Source organism: Pipistrellus hanaki (genome assembly GCF_964339955.1).
Source record: "Pipistrellus hanaki genome assembly, chromosome: 4".
NCBI classification, from domain to species: domain Eukaryota; kingdom Metazoa; phylum Chordata; class Mammalia; order Chiroptera; family Vespertilionidae; genus Pipistrellus; species Pipistrellus hanaki.
The window spans coordinates 82,886,601-82,906,452 of NC_140506.1; the positions used below are offsets into that span (position 1 = coordinate 82,886,601).

Genomic DNA, 19,852 nt, shown 5'->3' on the forward strand with positions numbered 1-19,852 from the left:
ATGAATTTCATTTCAGGATGGCAAAATAAATAAAGCAGGTCTAGCTTTTACACCCTCACAGCTTTGGTTCAGAAAATAAAGCCATCCCAGACACCCATGACCAAGCGATCATCTTCCTCTAAAGTCTCAGCAAACCTCCAAACAGGTCTCCCTGGCCTGAACTAGACCACATGCCCCTTGTCTGAAGAGAGCCCAATGGCCACAATCACTGAGGAAAGGAGGCAGAATTATCTTGACCAAATTAGACAAATCAGGGCTGAACCTCAGTGCTTGGGAGACTTCAACCCCTGCCATCAATCAAGAAAACTGAAGAAGAAAAAAATCAAGCTATGGCGGGTCCCCCAGTGTGAGATAAATGTGGAGAGGACTTTCAGAAAGGCGGTACAGTGTCCACTACAGCAACTCCTCTTCCAGCAGAAGAGCCTGCTCTTCCCCCCCAACTCTCTATCCACAAACATGGGCTTTTGAATCAGACAATACAGCAAATGTTAATTTTCTCAAAGACACACAGATAAAAACTGGGCCTTATTTCTGGTCTCCACTCAACCTGAGAGCAAAGTTTCATTTTGTTTTACATAACAACAAAACGAACAGGTTTGAGGTATTCCTCCAGAGCACATTTCTTTCACCAGACAAAGCTGAACAATGGGGACTTCTTTTCAAAAAAGGCAAACCCGCCCTTCTCCAGTGTCCTGTGCAGCACTGCCACCTTGGCGCTGAGCCTTCCAAGCCATTTCCATAGCTCACCAGCACTAACACAGGGATGTACATTCTTCCCACCACTCCCTCTTCCCATGTCCACGGCAGACATTGCTAATCAATGGGTGCACTTCTTGCTGAGCCCAGATGATGTCCCATAACCCCCACAGCCGCAGCCACTCTGGTCTTCGTTGGCAGCAGGATGAAGCCTACCAGTTCTCCCGGCGGAGCATGTGTTACATCAGGGGAGCTGGCAGGGAAAAGGCCCAGGCTCTCGGTTCCGAAGGCCCCCCCTAACCCAGGACAGGCTCAGATTCCAAGCCAGGATCTCCCACGTTTGACTTTCTCAACTCTGACCATTCACTTCTTGTGATAAAAAAAGAAACATAATCAATGTCAATAGATGGACACTGGAGAAATTTACTGTCCTTTTTCACAGAAGGCAAGCCTTCATTTTTCTCTAATAAATGTTTTAAAGGCAGAGACTGAGCCTTAGGGCAGACACTGAGATTTAAAGCCTTCATAGAAAGCCAATAAAGGCCTCCCAGGGGGCTGGACGGAGTGATGTGCGCTGGGCTTCTAAGACCCTTGGTCCAGCCTTCCCTTACAACTGCAGTATGGTTCTGTCTCACATGCAGGACCCTGTCATAGCAGATCACTGCTCAGCAGCCCAACAGGGAAATATTATATAAACAAAGGGACATGTGCTGGGCAGGCAGGACTAGAAAAATACACCACGAGGAGCTGAGGTCAGATGAAGGCCAGTGGCAACAAGTTCCAACGTGCTTGTTGCAGAAGGAAGCTGGGACAGGAAAGAACCCACAGACCTGGCCTAGCCTCCACATCGCTAGGCACCCACGGGCAAGGCAGTGGCTAAAAGGGAAGGAGGGACCTTCCTCTGAGCATTTATGACAGACCCAAGCTGCACTGACTGAGGAGCATCAGCTCATGTAATCTTCCACACAATCCTCTGAGGAAGCACACCGGCATGATGTATCTGCCCACATGATTTACCAGCCCTGGGGACCTGGCGAGGCCGTTCACCATGCCTTCTGCTCCCTCCTGGCCACAACATGCCCAGTGAGGAGCCTCCCTAAATGTTTAGAAGGCGTCAGGAGAAAGGGGGTCTCTTCTCTCTGGATCCTGCATGAGGTGCCACCAAAGGCCATCTTTGCAGCTGTGTGCAGAGGCCCTGCCCACGAAGGAGACAACACGCAGAGAGCCAGAGCCACGAGCAGGGGAGAAGGAGTGTGACCTCACAGAGCACCTGGGTCCAGTGACGTCTGAAGAGAGATCAGTTAGTTATAGCAACACTAAATTCCCCTGTTGACCTAGGCTAAATTGGTTTGGGTTTCTACTGCCAAAAGCATTTTCATATTAGTTAAGACTATTATGTCAGGACACAAGTGCACAGCATCCTTTCATGAAGCTTGGAGGGAGCCCATGCCACCCACCTCCTCTTATATTTTTAAACAGACGAAGACCCAGAGGCTCAGATGGGGAAAGGGAATAGCTATGGTCACACAACTGACATGTTCCTGTTAGTGCACCAGTGTGACAAAGAATGACAGTAAGGCTGGTCCCGACATGAGAAACAGGAAGCAAAGGCCTTGAGCAGTGCTCTGTCGCACAATCCAGGGGGGTGTTCACACCCATAATGAATCACAACAAATCGCAAGTCTCTCTGTGGACCTGGCAGGTTGGCTGCTGAGGAAGCACAGAGAAAACACAACTTGCTCCAATCCCCTAACATTCCAACTAGGAAGCCTCGTTAGTCAGGACCCCAGATACAAAAGAGAGGACGACCAGTGACGAACTGGCTCAAGTTACAAAAGGAACTTATTGGCTCACATAACTGCAAAGTCCAGAGGGGAAAATAGCTTCAGGAAAGACTGGGTCCAGGAGCTCAAATGGGATCAGGACCTGTGGGTTTCTCTCTCCATCTATCCTTCTATTTCTGCACAATGTTGTCACCATGGGAAGGCCAGCATCTTCCCACACAGTAGCAGACAGCTGCCAACAGCTCCTGGCTTATACCATATCCCCTCAAGAATGCTGAAATCGGCTCCTCAGAGCAGCCTGGCCACACACCCTTCTTTAACCCAATCATAATGGTCAAGGGATGGGACAAGCTGACGGCCAGGCCTCGATCATCTGGCCTGTTCTGGAACCCAGGGCAGGCAGTGGTAGCGTCAATTGCACCAAACTACATGTGCAGAATGGGGATGAGGAGGAACCAGCCAGGAGAGATTAGGGTAGTGTCTGTCCCAAGGTGAAACAGAAGCATGGTGGATGTGGTAGGCAACCTCCAAGATGGCGCCCAATGACCCCCCCACCCCAACCTCTTGGCATGCACACTCATGTGCAGACCCTCCCACATGAACAAGGTTGATCTGTGTGACAATGGAATGCAGCAGAAATAATCGTGTCTCATTTCCAAGACCAGGTTATAAAAGAAACAGTGGCTACCATGTCAGGTGTATTCTCTAGAGTTACCAGTTGCTGTGCTGTGAGCAGCCACGTGAAGAAAGCCCACAAGGCAGGGAGCTGAGCTCCTGGCAACAGCCACACGAGTGAACTAAAAAGTGGCCCTTCCAGCCCTAACTGGCGTTGCTCAGTGGTTAAGAGTGTCTGCCTAGCACCAGAATATCACGGGTTCAATTATGAGGCAACCAATAGATGCAATCTTTCCTGAAGCTATTTTTCCTCTGGGCTTTTCAGTTATGTGAGCCAATAAATTCCTTTTGTAACTTGAACCAGTTTGTTATTGGTCTCCTCTCGTTTGTTCAGATGTCTCCCTCACACAGATGCTCCTCTCTCTCCTCCCTCCTTTCCACTCTCTAAAAATCAATGGACAAAATATCCTCACTCCTCGGGTGAACATCAAAAAAAATGAAAATTAAAAAGTGGCCCATCCACCCCCAGTGGAGTTTGCAGGTGACTGCAGCTCTAGCCAAAGCTTGACTACAACCTTGTGGGAAACTTAGAGGCAGGACCACCAGGCTGAGCCATCCCAGATTCCCAACTCACAGAAATCCTGGAGGATCATAAATGTTTGTTGTTTTAAGGTGCATGTTTGGAGATAATTTGTTACGCACCAAGAGATAACTGATACAATGAACAGAAAGAAAAAATGACTGCCCAGTAATGCACAACCCCGTCCACTTCTCTCAAAGGTACCTCTCATGTCAACGTGTGTCTTCTTTCTGTGAACACCTGTCTCCTAGTCCGAGTTCTCTTCATTCAATGGGAAATGTGGCAATCAATTACTTAGGGAGCAAGGCGCACCCACCCTGAGGTGCCACTGATTATAACGCCGCTGCCTCAGAAACAAGTAGCCGCTTGGATATATGGATATATGGCCCTGATCATGGTTAAGCCATGACAGCATGAAAGGAAAGCTGTTAATTCTGAGCGAAAAGAAATGTGTAATAAAATGATGCATTTGTTCAGGGATGTTTCAGTTTTATAACTGGCATATACTCAGAACCAGTAAAACACTCATACACACAAACACACTCTTAGAATACTTACAGCAAAAATAATTTCACTTTTTATGTCCGAAATAGCCTAGTACTTAATTCTTTCTGCACCCCTGCTGTTAAAATGTAACTTTTAATGTGGCAGGGTTTCTTAGTAATATAATTACCATACTAAAGAAAAATGATAATGATAGTTAACACTTATTGAGCATTTATGAAGCACATTTATTGAGCTGACATATGGTCTCTCATTTTATTGTGCAACAACCCTAGAAAGTAGAGAGTTTTCTTATCCGAAATTTAAAACTAGGGAAATAGACATTAAGTAACTTGCTCAAGGTCACACAACTAATAAGCATTAGAGCCACAGTCAGACCCCCACAGTCCAATGCCAGAATCCTCGCCACTAACCATTAGGCTAAACCACTGGCATTATGATACCTGCCACATATGGATCTGAGAACAGGGTGGCCCAGTGCTCACAGAGGCCTGGCCCAGCCTCAAGGCCTGGCCCAGCATCAATGCCCCACCCGTTACCACCTGAGAACACTGACAGCTGCTCCTTCTGTGGCAAGAAGAAAGCTTGGCAAGTGGCAAAGATGAACTCTGCCTGGAACACGTCAGCAGCGGGATTTTTCAAAACGTACACATCCAGCCTCCCTGTTTGCTTTCTTCCTTTTTTTTTTTTTCTTTTTTCCTGAAGTATTTGCTTCTTTTACAAATGTTCCTTCTACCTGCAAACTGTGAACCTTCAGACACCTTAAACGCTTAGCTCCCCCATTGTTTAAATGAGGGGACTTGAGGTCATAACACTGCTTAGTTAAGAAAAATGTTTCTACTCCATTGCTGGGAAAAAATTTTCCTAAGAATTATCACAGGCTAAAATACACTTCTTGTAAAACACGCTCACAATAGCTCGCTGGTGTCCAGAACCTTATATACTTCCACACAAACTCTTTCTCACTCAATCCTCCCATGTGGGTAGCTTAGCCTCCCCAGGTTATTAATGGGGAAGTGCACACTTGTGAAGATTAAGCAGTTCACCCAGGAGCTCACCATCTTCACACAATGGAGCTGACTCCTAACACAATCCAAAGTGGCAGGGAATATAGGTCTGTCTTTCTGATGACTCAGAACCGCTCTCCATAGACCGCAGCCTGTACTGTGAGCAAACACCTTCCACCACAGAATCCTGCCGGGCCAGGTGAAATGGTGGCCCAGCTGACAAAATGCCAAATTGGGCATTTGCTGTAGTCATTTAACTGTCTCTGATGCTCTTGAGGTGTCATTTTAAAATGTAGAGAAAGGAGAGAAGTTCAAATTAAAGTTAAATATGGGATGAGGGTGCCAACTTTCGATTCCACATCATAACAATTACATTAGTGCCACTCGCCCTGACAGCACAGAGATGATAAATGCTGCTGCTGCAAGTGTACTAACTCCAGCCTCCCTCGCCTGTCCCCAAGACACACTTATCTTCTGGTCTTACTTTAAAGTAGTGTTACATTAACAACCAATAAACTGTTTATCTTACCTAAAATGGGAGGAAAAACTGGACCCACTCAAATGTCTAGCAAATGCTTATTTAATATGACATTAATTCAGTGAAATGCTACATCCAGGCATCAGAAACAGTTAACAAGAAGCTTAAGTGGGGGGAAAGAGGCAAACTAAGCAATGACAGGCTATAGATGTTAAATATAGCCCATAAAAGTATCTTTCCATGTGAACAAATTCCGTAGCGATGCGTGTTTTTATGGGAGCTGGGATTTTGGGAGTTTCCCCATATAGTTTTCATAATAAGATATAAACAAAGTCATAGAAAAATAAAATGGCTCTTAAATAAAAATAGGCTCAGCCATACTCTTAATTAGGGAAATGCAAATGAAAAATAGTCTGCCAGCACCATGTTTCACCTGCATGCTATCAAAGGCCCAGAGGCTGGAGCCGCCCCCTGTGGGCTGCTCGGTCACGCCCTCTCCCTGCTGCTGTGGAACGTAGGCTGGCTCAGCCTCCGTGGAGGGCAAGTTGAGGATCTCTCCACTGAGAAAAGCACAGAACTCTGACCTGCTATTCTACTTCCATAAATTTTCCAACAAATATTGTCATGTAGGAGCAAAATAACAAACGCAGAGGTTACTCACAGTGGCATTATTAGAAGTAGCAAAAGACTGGAAACCACATTAACGCCTGGCTACTGGCACACCGGTCAAATGAATTCTGGTGCAGTCAGACAATGAAATACGACTTACTAAAGATGGCAGCCCTGTGCACAACACAGAACCATCTCCATGATGTAAAGTGTGTGTGCATTAGTCACGCCACCATTGTGCATTAAGGGAGAAAGGAGAAAGAGAGGCAGGGAGGAAAATTAAAAGCAAGTTACACACATCCAGAGATGTGTGCATGCATGGACATCTCTGGAAACAGTAACATTGCCCATCTCTTGGGCAAACGTGGTCACTGAAGATTGCACACTTTAACCATTTATACGCTTTGTATTCTGAATCATGTGTGTATATATTATTCAACATGTATTCAATAAAATATTAAAATTTCAAATGCATAAATGTTATTGCTACTGGTCACAACACTTTTAATTAAACAGTGTTGGTAAAGGTGTGCTTGGGCTTTAATAAGGCCCACCAGGCCCACCCCTGGTGTCTCTGCCCTCCTACCTTGCCAAGGCCTGGATCTTCATGATGTGCCTCTCCTCCTGCTCTGACACCTTCTTCTTCAAGGTGTCGACCTCTTGCCGGAGGACAGCCGAGTGCTCCATCTCACCATCCAGCAGGCTTCGCAGTGATCTGGAAGAGGAGGGCCCATCCGTTCAGATGCTGTGAACCCAGAGTCCATCGAGCCCAGGACTCAGTCATTTAGTCAAGACCTAATCATTTGTTTTCCACAAGGCTATGCATAAGCCATAATTCTAGTCTATCTCATTATAAATTTATTTAAGGAGACACCAAACTCTGCTCAAAAGCCTCAGAGTAATAATTAGCATGAGCCCCATGTCCGGATAACCTGTGGGCAGCTGTAATAAAGAAAAATGGTGAGTTGAGCGAGTCTCAGGCAAGCCCCTTCACAGACATCCCGCCCAAAGGTGCAGCACATTAACAGAGGCCACTGTGTCACAGCCACATTGGAAAGGATGGCAGTTCAAACCAAAACAATAACCTGAGCCATCAAAATAGAACACAGGCTCAGTTACCTGACAGATGTCTATCCTCATTTCCAATTCTACTCACAAAACACACTTTGACCCTGACCCCAGCCACCTCCACGTTAAACAAGCACAAAGAGAGTTTATAGAGCTGTAGAGTTTGACATTGCACATGTCATATTAGATTTATGTCTGGAATTTGTTAACCCTCCAAAACACATGCACTTGTGAATCTGCCATGCTTGGTCTTAGACAGCAGCTTGTCCAGAAATGACTGTTAAGTTAGCACCTCGGAGTGAGCCAGGCCTGGTCTGCTGACCACCTACTTCACTGACCTCAAATGGATATTTCTGGGAAGTATTTATTAATTCTGATGCATCTCTCTCCCCAATCTAGATGACACTTGCCTTTTTTAGAAACCCATCACCACCACCACCAAGAAAGGCCTTGGAACTGCCCCGTGACCCAGCACCAATTCCAGCCAATATCCTGCTACCCCAGCTGCAGACTCTCAGACTTCCACATCCAAAGATACTCTGATCACGGCAGCTAAAACAACTCCGAGACTATCTGGAATCCTGTAACAGAGAGGAATAGACAAAAGCGCTCCAGCCATGAAGATAGAACAGACACAATTCAGAGATGGAAGATGCTGATGACGCCTCAAATACCAACTGCGTGTTGCTGAAGGATGCCCAGGACCAAACCAGAGATGGGCTGACCTGCATTACCACCATTTGTCCACCAACCAGATCTGAAATATCATGGCTGACATGTACACATAAGGAACTATTTGACATTGAAATTGGGACTCAAAAGAACTGTTGGCCCAGAAAGGAACTCACTACAGACTGATTCATTTGCCTCTCAGCATAACCATTATGGCTTGTTGCAGTTTAGGTTTTTACAAGGGTATTTCTTGGATCATATAATCTCATACATCTAGAAGAAATAATGAACAACATAAACTGATGAACAAAAACAGACCCAGAGAAAGAGAAGCAGCGATCAGACTCTCAAACCTCAGAGGGAAAGTAAGGAAGGGTGGGGGTAAGGGGAAGAGATCAACCAAAGGACTTGTGTGCATGCATATGGGCCTAGCCAGTGTCCATGGACAACAGGAGGGTAGGGGCATATGTAGGGAAAGGTTTGGGATGGGAATGGGGGTATAAGGACAATTATGTGAGACCATAATCAATAAAATAAATAAATTTTTAAAAAATAAAAAATTTTAATTAAAAAAATAATAATAATAAGAGAGTGACATGGGCACAAGTTCACACAGACGTGCACAGATAGAGGCACCTGACCCACCCCAACACCCAGAGAGGCAGGCAAATCCCTCTCCTGACCACCTTGCAGCCTAGACAAGGTCTGGCAGTTGAGAGGCTCCCATCGGGCAGCCAGATGGTAGCAAGACAGACGGTGCCTGCCTAGTATGTAGCACTGCTTTCAACAGGGAACAAAAGATATAGCCCTTTGCCCTCTCAATGTCTGCACCTGAGCTTTTGGGAAAGTCAAAAAAATTCAAGTACCATCTTGCCCAAAGTACCCATTAGAGGAAAAAACTTTAAGCCAAGTATTCCAAGTGCCTGGAACATGGCAGTTAGGCCCTCAATTAAAGATTACTCAAGCATATAAGCCTAATCAATGGACACAGACAATAGGGGGGGGGGGGAATAAGAGCATGAATGGGGGGATGGGAGGTAATGGGGGAATAAGGACACATATGTAATATCTTAATCAATAAAGAAATTTAAAAAAAAAAGATTACTCAAAAGATTGCTTCACTGGGTCTGAGGATAACCATTAAGGGTACATAGGGTTCTTTTTACATGATAAAAATGTTCTAAAATTGTGGTGGTGATTCATATAGTTGTGAACATAATAAAACCATTGAGCTGTACACTTTACATGGGTGAATTATATGATACATGAATTCTATCTCAGTAAGGCTGTTTTTTAAAGTTTTAAAAAGATTGCTTTACCAAATTTTAAGCTTATTCTAAGGTGGTGCCATGAATGTGAGGTTTTCATTCCTTGCTCACTCAAACTGCTATATATATATATTAAAGTGGTAATTTGCATACCAAAAGAAATACAAAATCATTGGTCACAATTCAATTTTGCCAATAAAGCAGAATTTTTTCATCTTTTCAGTCCCAGAGTTAGAATGTCAAAGGACGAGGCTCTGCCCTGAGCCTGGAGGTCAGATACCTGTTCTCTTCTTCCAGCTCATCCTTCCGGTTCATCATGGCCACGATGGCTTGGCGCAGTTCACCTAGGAAGAAAGCACATCCACATTAGTCCAGGGAACTCTCCTATTTGCTGTCCTCTCACCAACCACCAATCTGGGTTATGGGCTATTTATAGTGACTTGTCTACACAAGTTCCCTTTCCCCTTCAAAAGTAATTACTATACAGCCTAACTTATCCATCCAATGGGCTCAGCTGCTCACTCTTATTAGCCACACAAAACAGAAGGGCAGGATGAAATATGTGTGGATTGTCTCTTTGCCAAACCCTCAGCTGCCTGGAAATAGCAGGCTTGCGGTTTCCAAGTGCTTCCAGATCCCTGCTGCTGGACCACATCTGTTCTGAACAATGCACATTCCCAGTTACAGCTGCCTATCAACAGCAGATCACACAGCCAATCGAGTGACACTTGGGTCCACACTGACATAGAAATCCTCAAGTTTACTAAGATATCTGGTTTTCTATAGTCAGCATACAGGCGACACAGGGGGAAAAGGGGCATTCCCAAAACACAGTCCATAATTGCTTACAGGAGCTCCTCTCCTAGATAGCTTTTACATAGGAAGTATTCACCCATAGGAAACTATGCCTTTGTATTAAATAACCACCCAAGTTTCCTATCTATATCACACAACTGTTCTCACTGCCCATTCATGCACTCAAGACATCGTTCACTGTGTCACTCGGATTTCAATTCCAGAAGCTTCTCATTTCTCCTGGAGTTATTTGGGATTTTTCCACTTAAGTAACCCTATAAACTATGTTTCTCTCTTGGTGTGGCTACTAGGAAGCTCACAGAGAAACTTACACATCTAATGAGTGTACTTAGCCATGTGCCAACCAGGATGTGCCCTAACCCTGCTCTGATCTTCTCCAGCCTGTATGTCCACCTGTGTCAATTTGCCTACCACTGGTCTCAATTTATTTCTTATCTGTTTTAATGCACTGCTCCAAATCCTTTTTAGAAAAACGGTATGGATTGTTGGTTTCTTCCTTTTAGCTAAAATTTGAACGCTTATACAAGTATAGCTCTGTTCAAAGCCCCTACTAGCACTATCTCACTTAATGCTTTATATACACCTAAGAAATTCATGGTGCTGCCCACAGAAGCCACAGAAATAGCAATGACCCAATACACACCAATCCTCACCATCATGCTGGTAGAACCTTTCCCTTCCACGCTGTGCATTTCCAGCCTCCAGGACCACAGCCTGTATTTGCTTCAACGTAAAAATGACCAAGGACACAAATAAAACAGTATTCTGATACTAGGAATCCTGTGACGTCCATCACAGGAATCAGGATATCAGACGACTGTCCCTTCTGCCTTCCCCACGCTGCCTTTGGAACAATGGTGGGAATGGTGGGAAAGGACATGGTCCCAGACCTAGTATCACACACACACCCCCCCCCAAAAAAAAAAAAAAAAAAAAAAAGTTTCAATAGACTTTAACTTTGTATGCTTTCACTTTGCAGTAGAGCCAGTAGGTGACGTTTGGGTTGATGTCTATATATTATATAAATATTATATTTCTTCAAGGCGGCTACACTCAGTGGCAGAGGCGCTGCCTAACTTGTAATTTTCTCTCCATCCCCAGCACCACACATCCCATTATCTGTTTAGTCTATTCACTGTGACTTCCTTCTTCGTTACCTGCCACCGCACACATTGCAAGTGACAGCAGAGCAGGGCTGCTGCATGGCGACCTTCCAGGCTGAAGCACCAAGGACCACCCATCTCAAATTCCATTCCTGATTTGCCCTCAGTGAACGGAACAAACAATCTGGTCAAGGCCATGGGATAATGTTAACTGTAAGCAGTCGACATGGGATACAGAGCAGCATTTTAATTCCCTGTGGGAAAGACAGATTCCTCCATAAATGTTGCCAGGGCAAGAAACCATTTTGGGAGCAAGAAACAAGACTTAAACCTTTGCTTCTGCAACGTATCGAAATAAACTCACACAAAATAACTTAAATATGTTAAAAGCAGCAATAAAAGCTCTATGACTATGTGGACAAACATTGATGCCATCTTGGGGCAGCAGAGGCCTTTCTTACCATGAAGCAAAGAACAAGTCTGATAAGAAAATAACTTCTGCACATCAAGGGCCACTCTAACAAAAATAACATCAGGGTAGCAAACAAGTTTTCTAATCAAATCCCAGATCTCCCAAGTCTCACCGGGATGACCTGAGCCAGTGGTCAGCAAACTGCGGCTTGCAAGCCACATGCAGCTCTTTGGCCCCTTGAGTGTGGTTCTTCCACAAAATACCACGTGTGAGGGCGTGAGTACAATGCAATTGAAACTTCATGGCCCATGCGCAGAAGTCGGTTTTCGGCTCTCAAAAGAAATTTCAATCGTTGTACTGTTGATATTTGGCTCTGTTGACTAATGAGTTTGCCGACCACTTGCCTGAGCAAATGACCACCTCTTGCTTCTCAGTTCCATCAGCTGAAAATATGGTACTAATATTGCCGACCACGTGGGACAGGGCAGGGGTCAGCAGCAGTTTCCTGGAAGACAGCCATGTTTTCAGTTGTTTGTGGCTGTTCTCATGCCACAATGCAGAGCAGAGTTGTGATAACAGAGTGAGTGGCCTGCACTGCCTAAAGTATTTCCCATTTGGCCCTTTGCAGGAAGGATTTACCGACCCGTCTTAGGAGAAATCCAGAAGCTCTTACCTCCCTGCCCCCCACACACACTGCTATCCCTCTCCAGTTCAGGGGGGTGGCTCTCTATGGTGAGGCCCGGGGCCTGCCAGACATTCGCCCAATGGGCAGGGCCACTGGCTAGCTGCCAACAGGAGACTGTAGACCAGGCTTTGATAGAAAATGGCAGCCAAGCAGCTGCTGCCCCAGACGCTATGGATCCTTTCACACCTCTCCCAAGACCCCTCAGCCCTGCCTCTGGTCCCTCCGGCGGCCCCTGCTCATGCTCAGCCTCCTTGCCTGGATCTTCTTCCTCCAGCAGCACTGCACCTACACCCAGGGCTCACCCTGCAGACACCGGAGCTCCAGCCCGTGTGCACCACAGCCCTCCACTGGCTCCACCTGCTGTCTCCTCTGCTCCTCCTGCTCGTCTCCCACCACATCAAACCCGCTGCTCTCTCTTGTGCCTTTGCATAGGCTGGTCCCAGCACCTAGGAGGCCTGGCTGCCTCCCCTACTTGGAGCCTCCTTCAAGTTTCGGGGTCGGGATCACTTCTGTAATATCTTTGCCCACCGGCTGTGGCAGATAAGGGAGCCAGCAGGCCTGTCCTGTCTTATTCATCCCCTCCTCAGTCCCCAGCAACCTCTATTTCGCTGCATCAGAGGCCCATTCGAGTCTTCCAGGCATTTGGGATGGGCCAAGACTATGCTAGAGATGGAAGGGAGGATGGGGGCTGGTGCATCTCGCCCAAGAGCACAGTCCACATCACTCCACCAAGATCCACCTGCTGAAAGGCAGGCCGAGGACAGTTTGCCAGGGCTCTGCCATCACCAGATGCAGAGGCTGCGACAAATGAGGTACAGGCACAGGGCAGAAGCCCAGCAAAGACAGGAGTTGGTGAAACCTCTCAGGGGAGCCCACCTAGCAGAGAAAATGTCTGGCTGGTGTCTTAAATGTCAAACATGGGCCTGACCCTGGGGCAATAGCACCGAGGCACCCAGACTCTGAAAAGCACCCCTGTCGATTAGGTAAACTCACCTTTGGCTGACTTGGTTTCTCTGGCACAAGTATAGCCAAAACAGCTCTCTGAGGGCAACACACAAGACCATGTGGCCACAGGACTAGAAGGCATTGCAACGTAGGAGCCGCCAGCGTTGCTGGCTCCCACCAGACTCCCCCCATGCGCCTGGGAGCCCATCGACACTCTCTGCCCTTGTGATCTGAACTTGAGTCCTCACAGCAGAACAAGCCAGGAGAACTCACCGGACCCCACTTTGCCCAAGCTCCCACCCACCATGTACATAGCTGTTCATCTGCAGGCCTGGCAACTGAGGCCCCACCCCCAGGCCTGTGAGTTCCTTGAGGAGACAAACTGCACAGGAGTCAAGACTGGGTGAACAAGTGAACTAACAAACGAGTGAATGACTAGCACCCACTGGGAAAATGTACCCCTTGTCGGCAGGAACTGAGCGTGAGATGGGCTGAACAGAAATGTCAGCTGCGCTTATTAGTAAGTCGAAGGCCACACCAGAGAATGCTAACCACCGGGTTCACAGCGGTAATTTCCTGTCCCGGTGACGGAGTCAGACTCAAACAGAGCTTGTTTCCAGTCTGTGTCTGGGAATAGATACACATGGAAGGGAGGGGGCAAAAAGCTTTACCATGACCTAAAACTGGACAAGCCTACCACACCATTCCCCTCCTCCTCAGGACCCACCATGTGAATCGTGAATCCCTGATTTCCAATGGGTTGGCAGACCAGGGACCAACCTCCAGCTCCCAGGGACCCAAACACACCACAGCACACGCGACAGATGTAACCTTCACCCATTCACACAGTGACCATGGGCGTCAGAGGCTGCTATATTAGGTACTATATTAAGTCGAGGGAGGGCAAATAATTATCTTTTTTTTTTAATATATTTTATTGATTTTGTACAGAGAGGAAGGGAGAGAGATAGAGAGTTAGAAACATCGATGAGAGAGAGTCATCGATCAGCTGCCTCTTGCACACCCCCCACTGGGGATATGCCCGCAACCAAGGTACATGCCCTTGACCAGAATCGAACCCGGGACCTTTCAGTCCCCAAGCCGACGCTCTATCCATTGAGCCAAACTGGTTTGGGCCAAATAATTATTTTTAGGTAAATTGATCTCAACTTCCTTTTCCAAATTGAATAAGAAGGAGACCAGATGAGAATGAGGGGGAGATGAATACATCTGGAAGTATGCAAGCGTGTGCGCGCGTGCGCGCTCTCTCTCTCTCTCTCTCTCTCTCTCTCTCTCTCTCTCTCTCTCTCTTTCTCTTATATATACATAGAACTGGGTAATAATTCTTTAGCTTTATATAGCATCACTTTCCAAAAACCTCAAAAGAGCCTTTACAAACATTCCCCTGGGGCCCATCCTCAGTTACAGTTAAAGGGAGAGCTCAGGAGGGTTCATGCACAGAAATAAAAGCATTCTTCTGTGGATATATATTTAACCTAGACCATCATTTTTCAAATTTAACAGTCTGCTTTTTTTTTCTTCCTTTTTTCTGTCTACCCAATCTCTTTCCTTTTATCTCCAAGAGAAAGGATAATCTATATTGAGCTCTAAGGGTAACTTTTAAAACTAATCTTGGGCCATTCTAGCTTTTTGTTGTTTCTCTCTCCTGCCTCCCTTCAACACCCTGTCCACCCAGGATTTCAACTTTGCAATGTATTAGGATGGAAAAAAAATGCCCCAAGAGCCTGGTGGCCAGTGCTCCCAGGCGTCAGCTGTTTTCTGTATGCCCCACCAGGCAGAGGCACTTTGGATACACAATCTCATTTAATTCTCACAAGATTCCTTGAGAAACAAGAATCACTGCACTCATAGGAATGGGGAAGCAGAGGCCCAGAGGAGGGGAGTGAGTCCCCACCCCACACAGCCAGGAGGCAGGGCAAGGACCCACCTGGCCAGGCTCCCTCAAAAGCCTGTCCCAACCTTCGCAGCACCAGGCCTAGCTGTCCCCTCCAAAGGAGAAAGGCCCCCAAGGCCACACCAGCTTCCAGCATGGCCTTCAGCGCTCTCTCAACCTTTCTCCTCTTTTGGGGAAATCAGCAATCTGCTCCCCTGGCACACCCCTCAGCTTTAAAGCTACAGTTTCAACATGACCTGGAAAGAGAAGAAAGGTTTTGAAAAACCCATGGGTACAGACTGAGAACTATAAGAAAACCACAAGGGACAGAAGAAAACTACCTTGAAAAGTTCTAGGTTTTTATCAACTTTTCCATATGTGTAATTTGGGTTCTCTTGCTCATTTTTGTGTGCGCACTCACTATCATTCTCTCTCTCCCTCCCTCCCTTTCGCTCTCTCTCTCTCTCTTTCATACACATACACAAACACAGTGCTTACAGTGATTTGCAGTACAAACCTTAAGGCAGGTGTCCCAAAAGCAAATTCAAACAGGGCCACAGAAGTAACAACAGTGATGCACTGCAGTCCTTGGATGGATGTGGGGCAGAGGGAAGGGGGTGGGGGTGTACCCAGCTAGGCTGCCCCCACCTCAAGACAAGCCAGAATCCATGTTTTCAGACAAATCAATTTTTAAAGGTATTAACTAAAGTTCTTACCAGGCAGGCACAACAGATTATGGTGCTAGGTCACCACTTCGAGACCCCACTGCCCTAAAGTTTGAGTTCTGACCACCCATCAGCTTCAAAATGTCAAGACAGTAGCACACACATGCATGGCTGTTTTTAGAATCCGCTTTCTGCCCCACATCAGAGAACATCAAAAGCACAGAGTTGGAAGGAGCCTGAGAGGATGTAATGGAAGCGAGACCTCTAGGAGAGGGGAGAAGGGGGAGCTAGACACACCAGGGCAGCTCCCCAGGGCAACTCCCCAAGGCAGCTCAAAGTGATTCACTCAGGGACTAAAAAGATCCAAGCACCCCGCCCTGTCCCCCTCAGAAAGGCCTAGAAAGACCTGGGTGTGTGAAGTCATCAGGTTACTAGGAGTAACTCGGGCCGGGAGGGAATCTCTCAATTTCAGACAGTTCCACGTATTTTATGTCTAGGAGTCTCTACATTTATTCTTTAAAGTTATTTAGATAAGTCATCAACACATCATTTAGCTTAAAGAGATATCTCCAGAAGAATAAAAACAGCTTCAGAGGTTGCTTCAGGAGAGAAACAGCACTGACTTCTCTGACCAGTAAGAAAAGGGAGAGGGGCGGGCCCCACCACTGCCTGGGGTTTCACTGCCCGATGCTAGACTACAGAGAGTGACGTCTGCGCTGAAGGAGGTGACTTTCCTGGCTTACGGCCATGGGGAAAAAGAAACTCTCTCCCCAGTCTCCCTCTCCAGGGCCTGGACCTGGCACAGTCTGGACAGAGTAAGGCAGCGCCACATGAGAAAGAGAGAGATGGCCCAGACACCAGTAGGTTCTCCAGCCAGGCTGGGCTACACATTAAAACCACGTATGTGTGTTTTTTAATACTCAAACTACATCACAGACAAGCTAACTCAATGTCAAGGTGGGATAGGGCACCAGTGTTTTTGTGTAAAGCTGCTCAGCTGATTCAGGCTGGGAAGCACAGCGGCAGGTGACCCTGAGCTGAAGATGGCTCAGCACAGCAGCAGTGAGCACTCAAAATCTCCTGTGGGCCAGGCCTGGCCTAAAGAACTTGACAGACATTGTTACCTCAGTCAATCCTTCCATAACCCCAAGGTACATGCTGTCACTATACCTGTTTTACAGATAACCAAACTATAATCAGAGACGTTAACTAGCAGCAGGAAGCAGGGACAAAGGCTATGTCCCTAGATCACTCAGAGGAGGCAGCCTCTGTCCTTGGTCCTGATCTACCACAATGGCTTCTCTGGAGAAGTCTGCAGGTGTCGTCCCCATGGGGGAAAGGTTACTGATACATGTACCCCAACATTCAGATAAGCTTTATCAGATGCTCCAGTCTGGTCCCAGATGTGTTCACGAGGAGCAGAGAATCATGTCAGAGCTAGAGCATTAAAGGGACACAGTGCCCCCCGAGGAGATTGGGGTTTCAGTGACTGGGGAGCATGCCAAAAGGGAAAAGCAGATGAAGAGAGAAGAGAGAGGGCTTTGGGCTCTAGCTGCCCTGTTACACCTGACAATTGTTCACCCACTGCCAACCTTGAAGGATAGGTCTGGGCTTGGCTGTATTACAGAAACCAATGAGTTCCTTACTTCATGGAAGTAGTCTCCTTCCCCTTTTGCAGGTGGAAAAAACTGAGAAGTTATGACTTTCCTAATAACAGCTGCCAGCAGGTATATGCCATGTCCAGACACTGGGTGAAGATCTGTACATAAATTGTCTCATTAAGCCCTCCCAACAGCCACAGGAAGGAGGTGCTGGAATCAAACCCATTTTATAGAAAAGGACATAGACACCAGAACACAGGCCATTTGGCATTGAGACCCACAACCATAATGCCCATATGACACTGTCTCCCTAACCCCATGGTGGGTACTGAGAAAGAGGCTGCCAGAGTTTCATGCTAGGTCTGCATGTTACCCCAAAAATCACATGCTCAAGAGACAAAGCCTAAGCAGGTTCCAGGCAGAGTCAGCTTGGCCAGGGGGCACGGGCATGCTTTCACCCAGCTTCTCCTCATCACACCTCTTACCACGGGTCCTGGGGCCCAGTGTTGCCTAAACGCAATGGTGCCCCTGGATGCTAGAGGAATGAGAGCGATAACACTCCCTTATTTTACTTAAGTGGATTCCTGTCACCTGCAACCAAGTGTGTCATCTCTCATATGCTGTGACTCGGGACCCACGCCAAGCTGGCACTGGAGTCACTGTGCCCAGCGAGGTGGGGCTTACACAGGATGAGAAAATAACATTATACACAAAGATGTGCGATGTGACGGCAAGTAACCCATAAGGACTCCAGGTCCTTGGCTGGCTCAGCTGCTAACTGGCAAGGTGCTTTAAGCGTTTCACACCCACTTTGGGTCTCAGATGTTTAGTCTGTAAAACAGGAGGTTAGACAAGCTGATTGTCTAGGATCCTTCTAGCTCTGAGATGCTGTGACTCATCAGGAGTAGCAAATGAGCCTGTCTAGCTTCTGGCTCCTGCAAGCAAATGTGGCATATTAGGCGTCCCGTCATCTGCACCTATCCACTGGCTGGGCCCCAGCAGAAACGTGACCATGACCTGCCTAAAGCCCTAGGTCTGCCATGGTCCCGAGGGCTGAGCCACCAACATCTGCTGCGATTGGCCTCACACACAGCAGGGTAGCGAGGTTAACGGATGGTAAGGGAGATTAATTGCATGTGAAATACCCATAAATAATTAGGACATCAGCTGCACAGCTTTCTTCCACCCTCAGGCTGTGATATCATATGTATGGGCAATTCTAAATCAGACAGATCCACACACATAATCTGCAATTAATTAGAAGCACACAGCCACTGGGAGAACACAGGCAGAACTCACACACGAGGCTGAGTGGCACCAGCTCTACGCTCTCCTGCGCTACACCTAGATGCTTTAAATCTGATACACAGAGTATGGGTTCTAGTCCCTGCTCTGCTATTTACCTCCTGTGCAGCCATGTGTGTGGTTCTCAGTTTCCCACCTCTACTATTGGCATGATGGCACTTACCATCTACTGCCAAAATGATGCAGGTGAGTCAAGGGTCTCGAGAGAGGGCATGAGGTGCTTGTAGAGAAAGGATGCAATGCTAAGCAATCACCTACTTAGTCATGACCATCAGGGAAGAAATACAGAATGCTGCTCCCGAGTTTATAGTCAAGGCAAGTGAGGCCAAGAAAGGGGGAATGACAATCAAGAGACACCAGAACACACGAGGCCAGGAGACAATGGAAATCGCTTGGCTCTCCTGACACTGAGCCCACCACCCTGCCCCTGAGTGCCACAAGGACCCCCTCCAGGTGCCCTGACTGTTGAGAACTCATATGGAAAACAGGAGGGTTCCCTTCACGCAGCAGGAAGGAGACGAGTCATCAAACTGCGCCCCAGCACAGGTAATGACAATTCCTAAGCCAAGAATAGGATATTCAGGCCCAGCTGTGTGGTGAGAAGGGCCCCTTCCCAAGCTCCACCTGCCCCTCCCACCCTGTGGGAATATGATCATGGCCATCTGTTAGAGAACTGTTTCCCTCTCCCCACATGGGAGTCTGTGCTTGTTCCTCACTACATTTCCAGCTTTTACTATAAAAAGGAAGGGAGGGAGGGAGGGAGGGAGGGAGGGAGGAGGAAGGGAGGGAGGGAGGGAGGGAGGGAGGGAGGGAGGGCGAGCGGGCGGGCTAAACAGACACTTTTCTCAATGTGAGTCCACACTGTCTATAGCTTGGGTTTTGACCTCACACAGCGTGCCCTAGAGCAGCGGTCGCCAACCGGTGGTCCGTGGACCGTCCAAAACAGGGGTCCTCAAACTTTTTAAAGTGGGGGCCAGATCACGGTCCCTCAGAGAGCTGGAGGGCCGGACTATATGAACTACTAATTCCTACTGTAACACCTCGGCTGCGCTCACTGCCCAAAAAACCTGGCGGGCCGGATCAGACTCCTCTGCGGGCCGCATGTGGCCCGCGGGCCGTAGTTTGAAGACCCCTGGTCCAAAAGG

At 47.3% G+C, this 19,852-nt stretch overlaps 1 protein-coding gene across 3 annotated transcripts in view; it reads right to left on the minus strand.

Moving 5' to 3' along the window:
* SNX29 (sorting nexin 29) overlaps window positions 1–19,852 on the minus strand; it is a gene marked incomplete at its 3' end in the record, with an annotated part of 419,909 nt that overhangs the window by 287,125 nt on the left and 112,932 nt on the right. For all 3 annotated transcript variants that reach the window (XM_084881120.1, XM_084881121.1, XM_084881122.1), the window contains 2 exons: window positions 9,562–9,625; window positions 6,860–6,988 (listed from right to left, as the gene is read on the minus strand). In XM_084881120.1, the coding sequence (XP_084737246.1) occupies window positions 6,860–6,988; window positions 9,562–9,625 (193 nt within the window). The remainder of the gene's footprint in view (window positions 1–6,859; window positions 6,989–9,561; window positions 9,626–19,852) is intronic.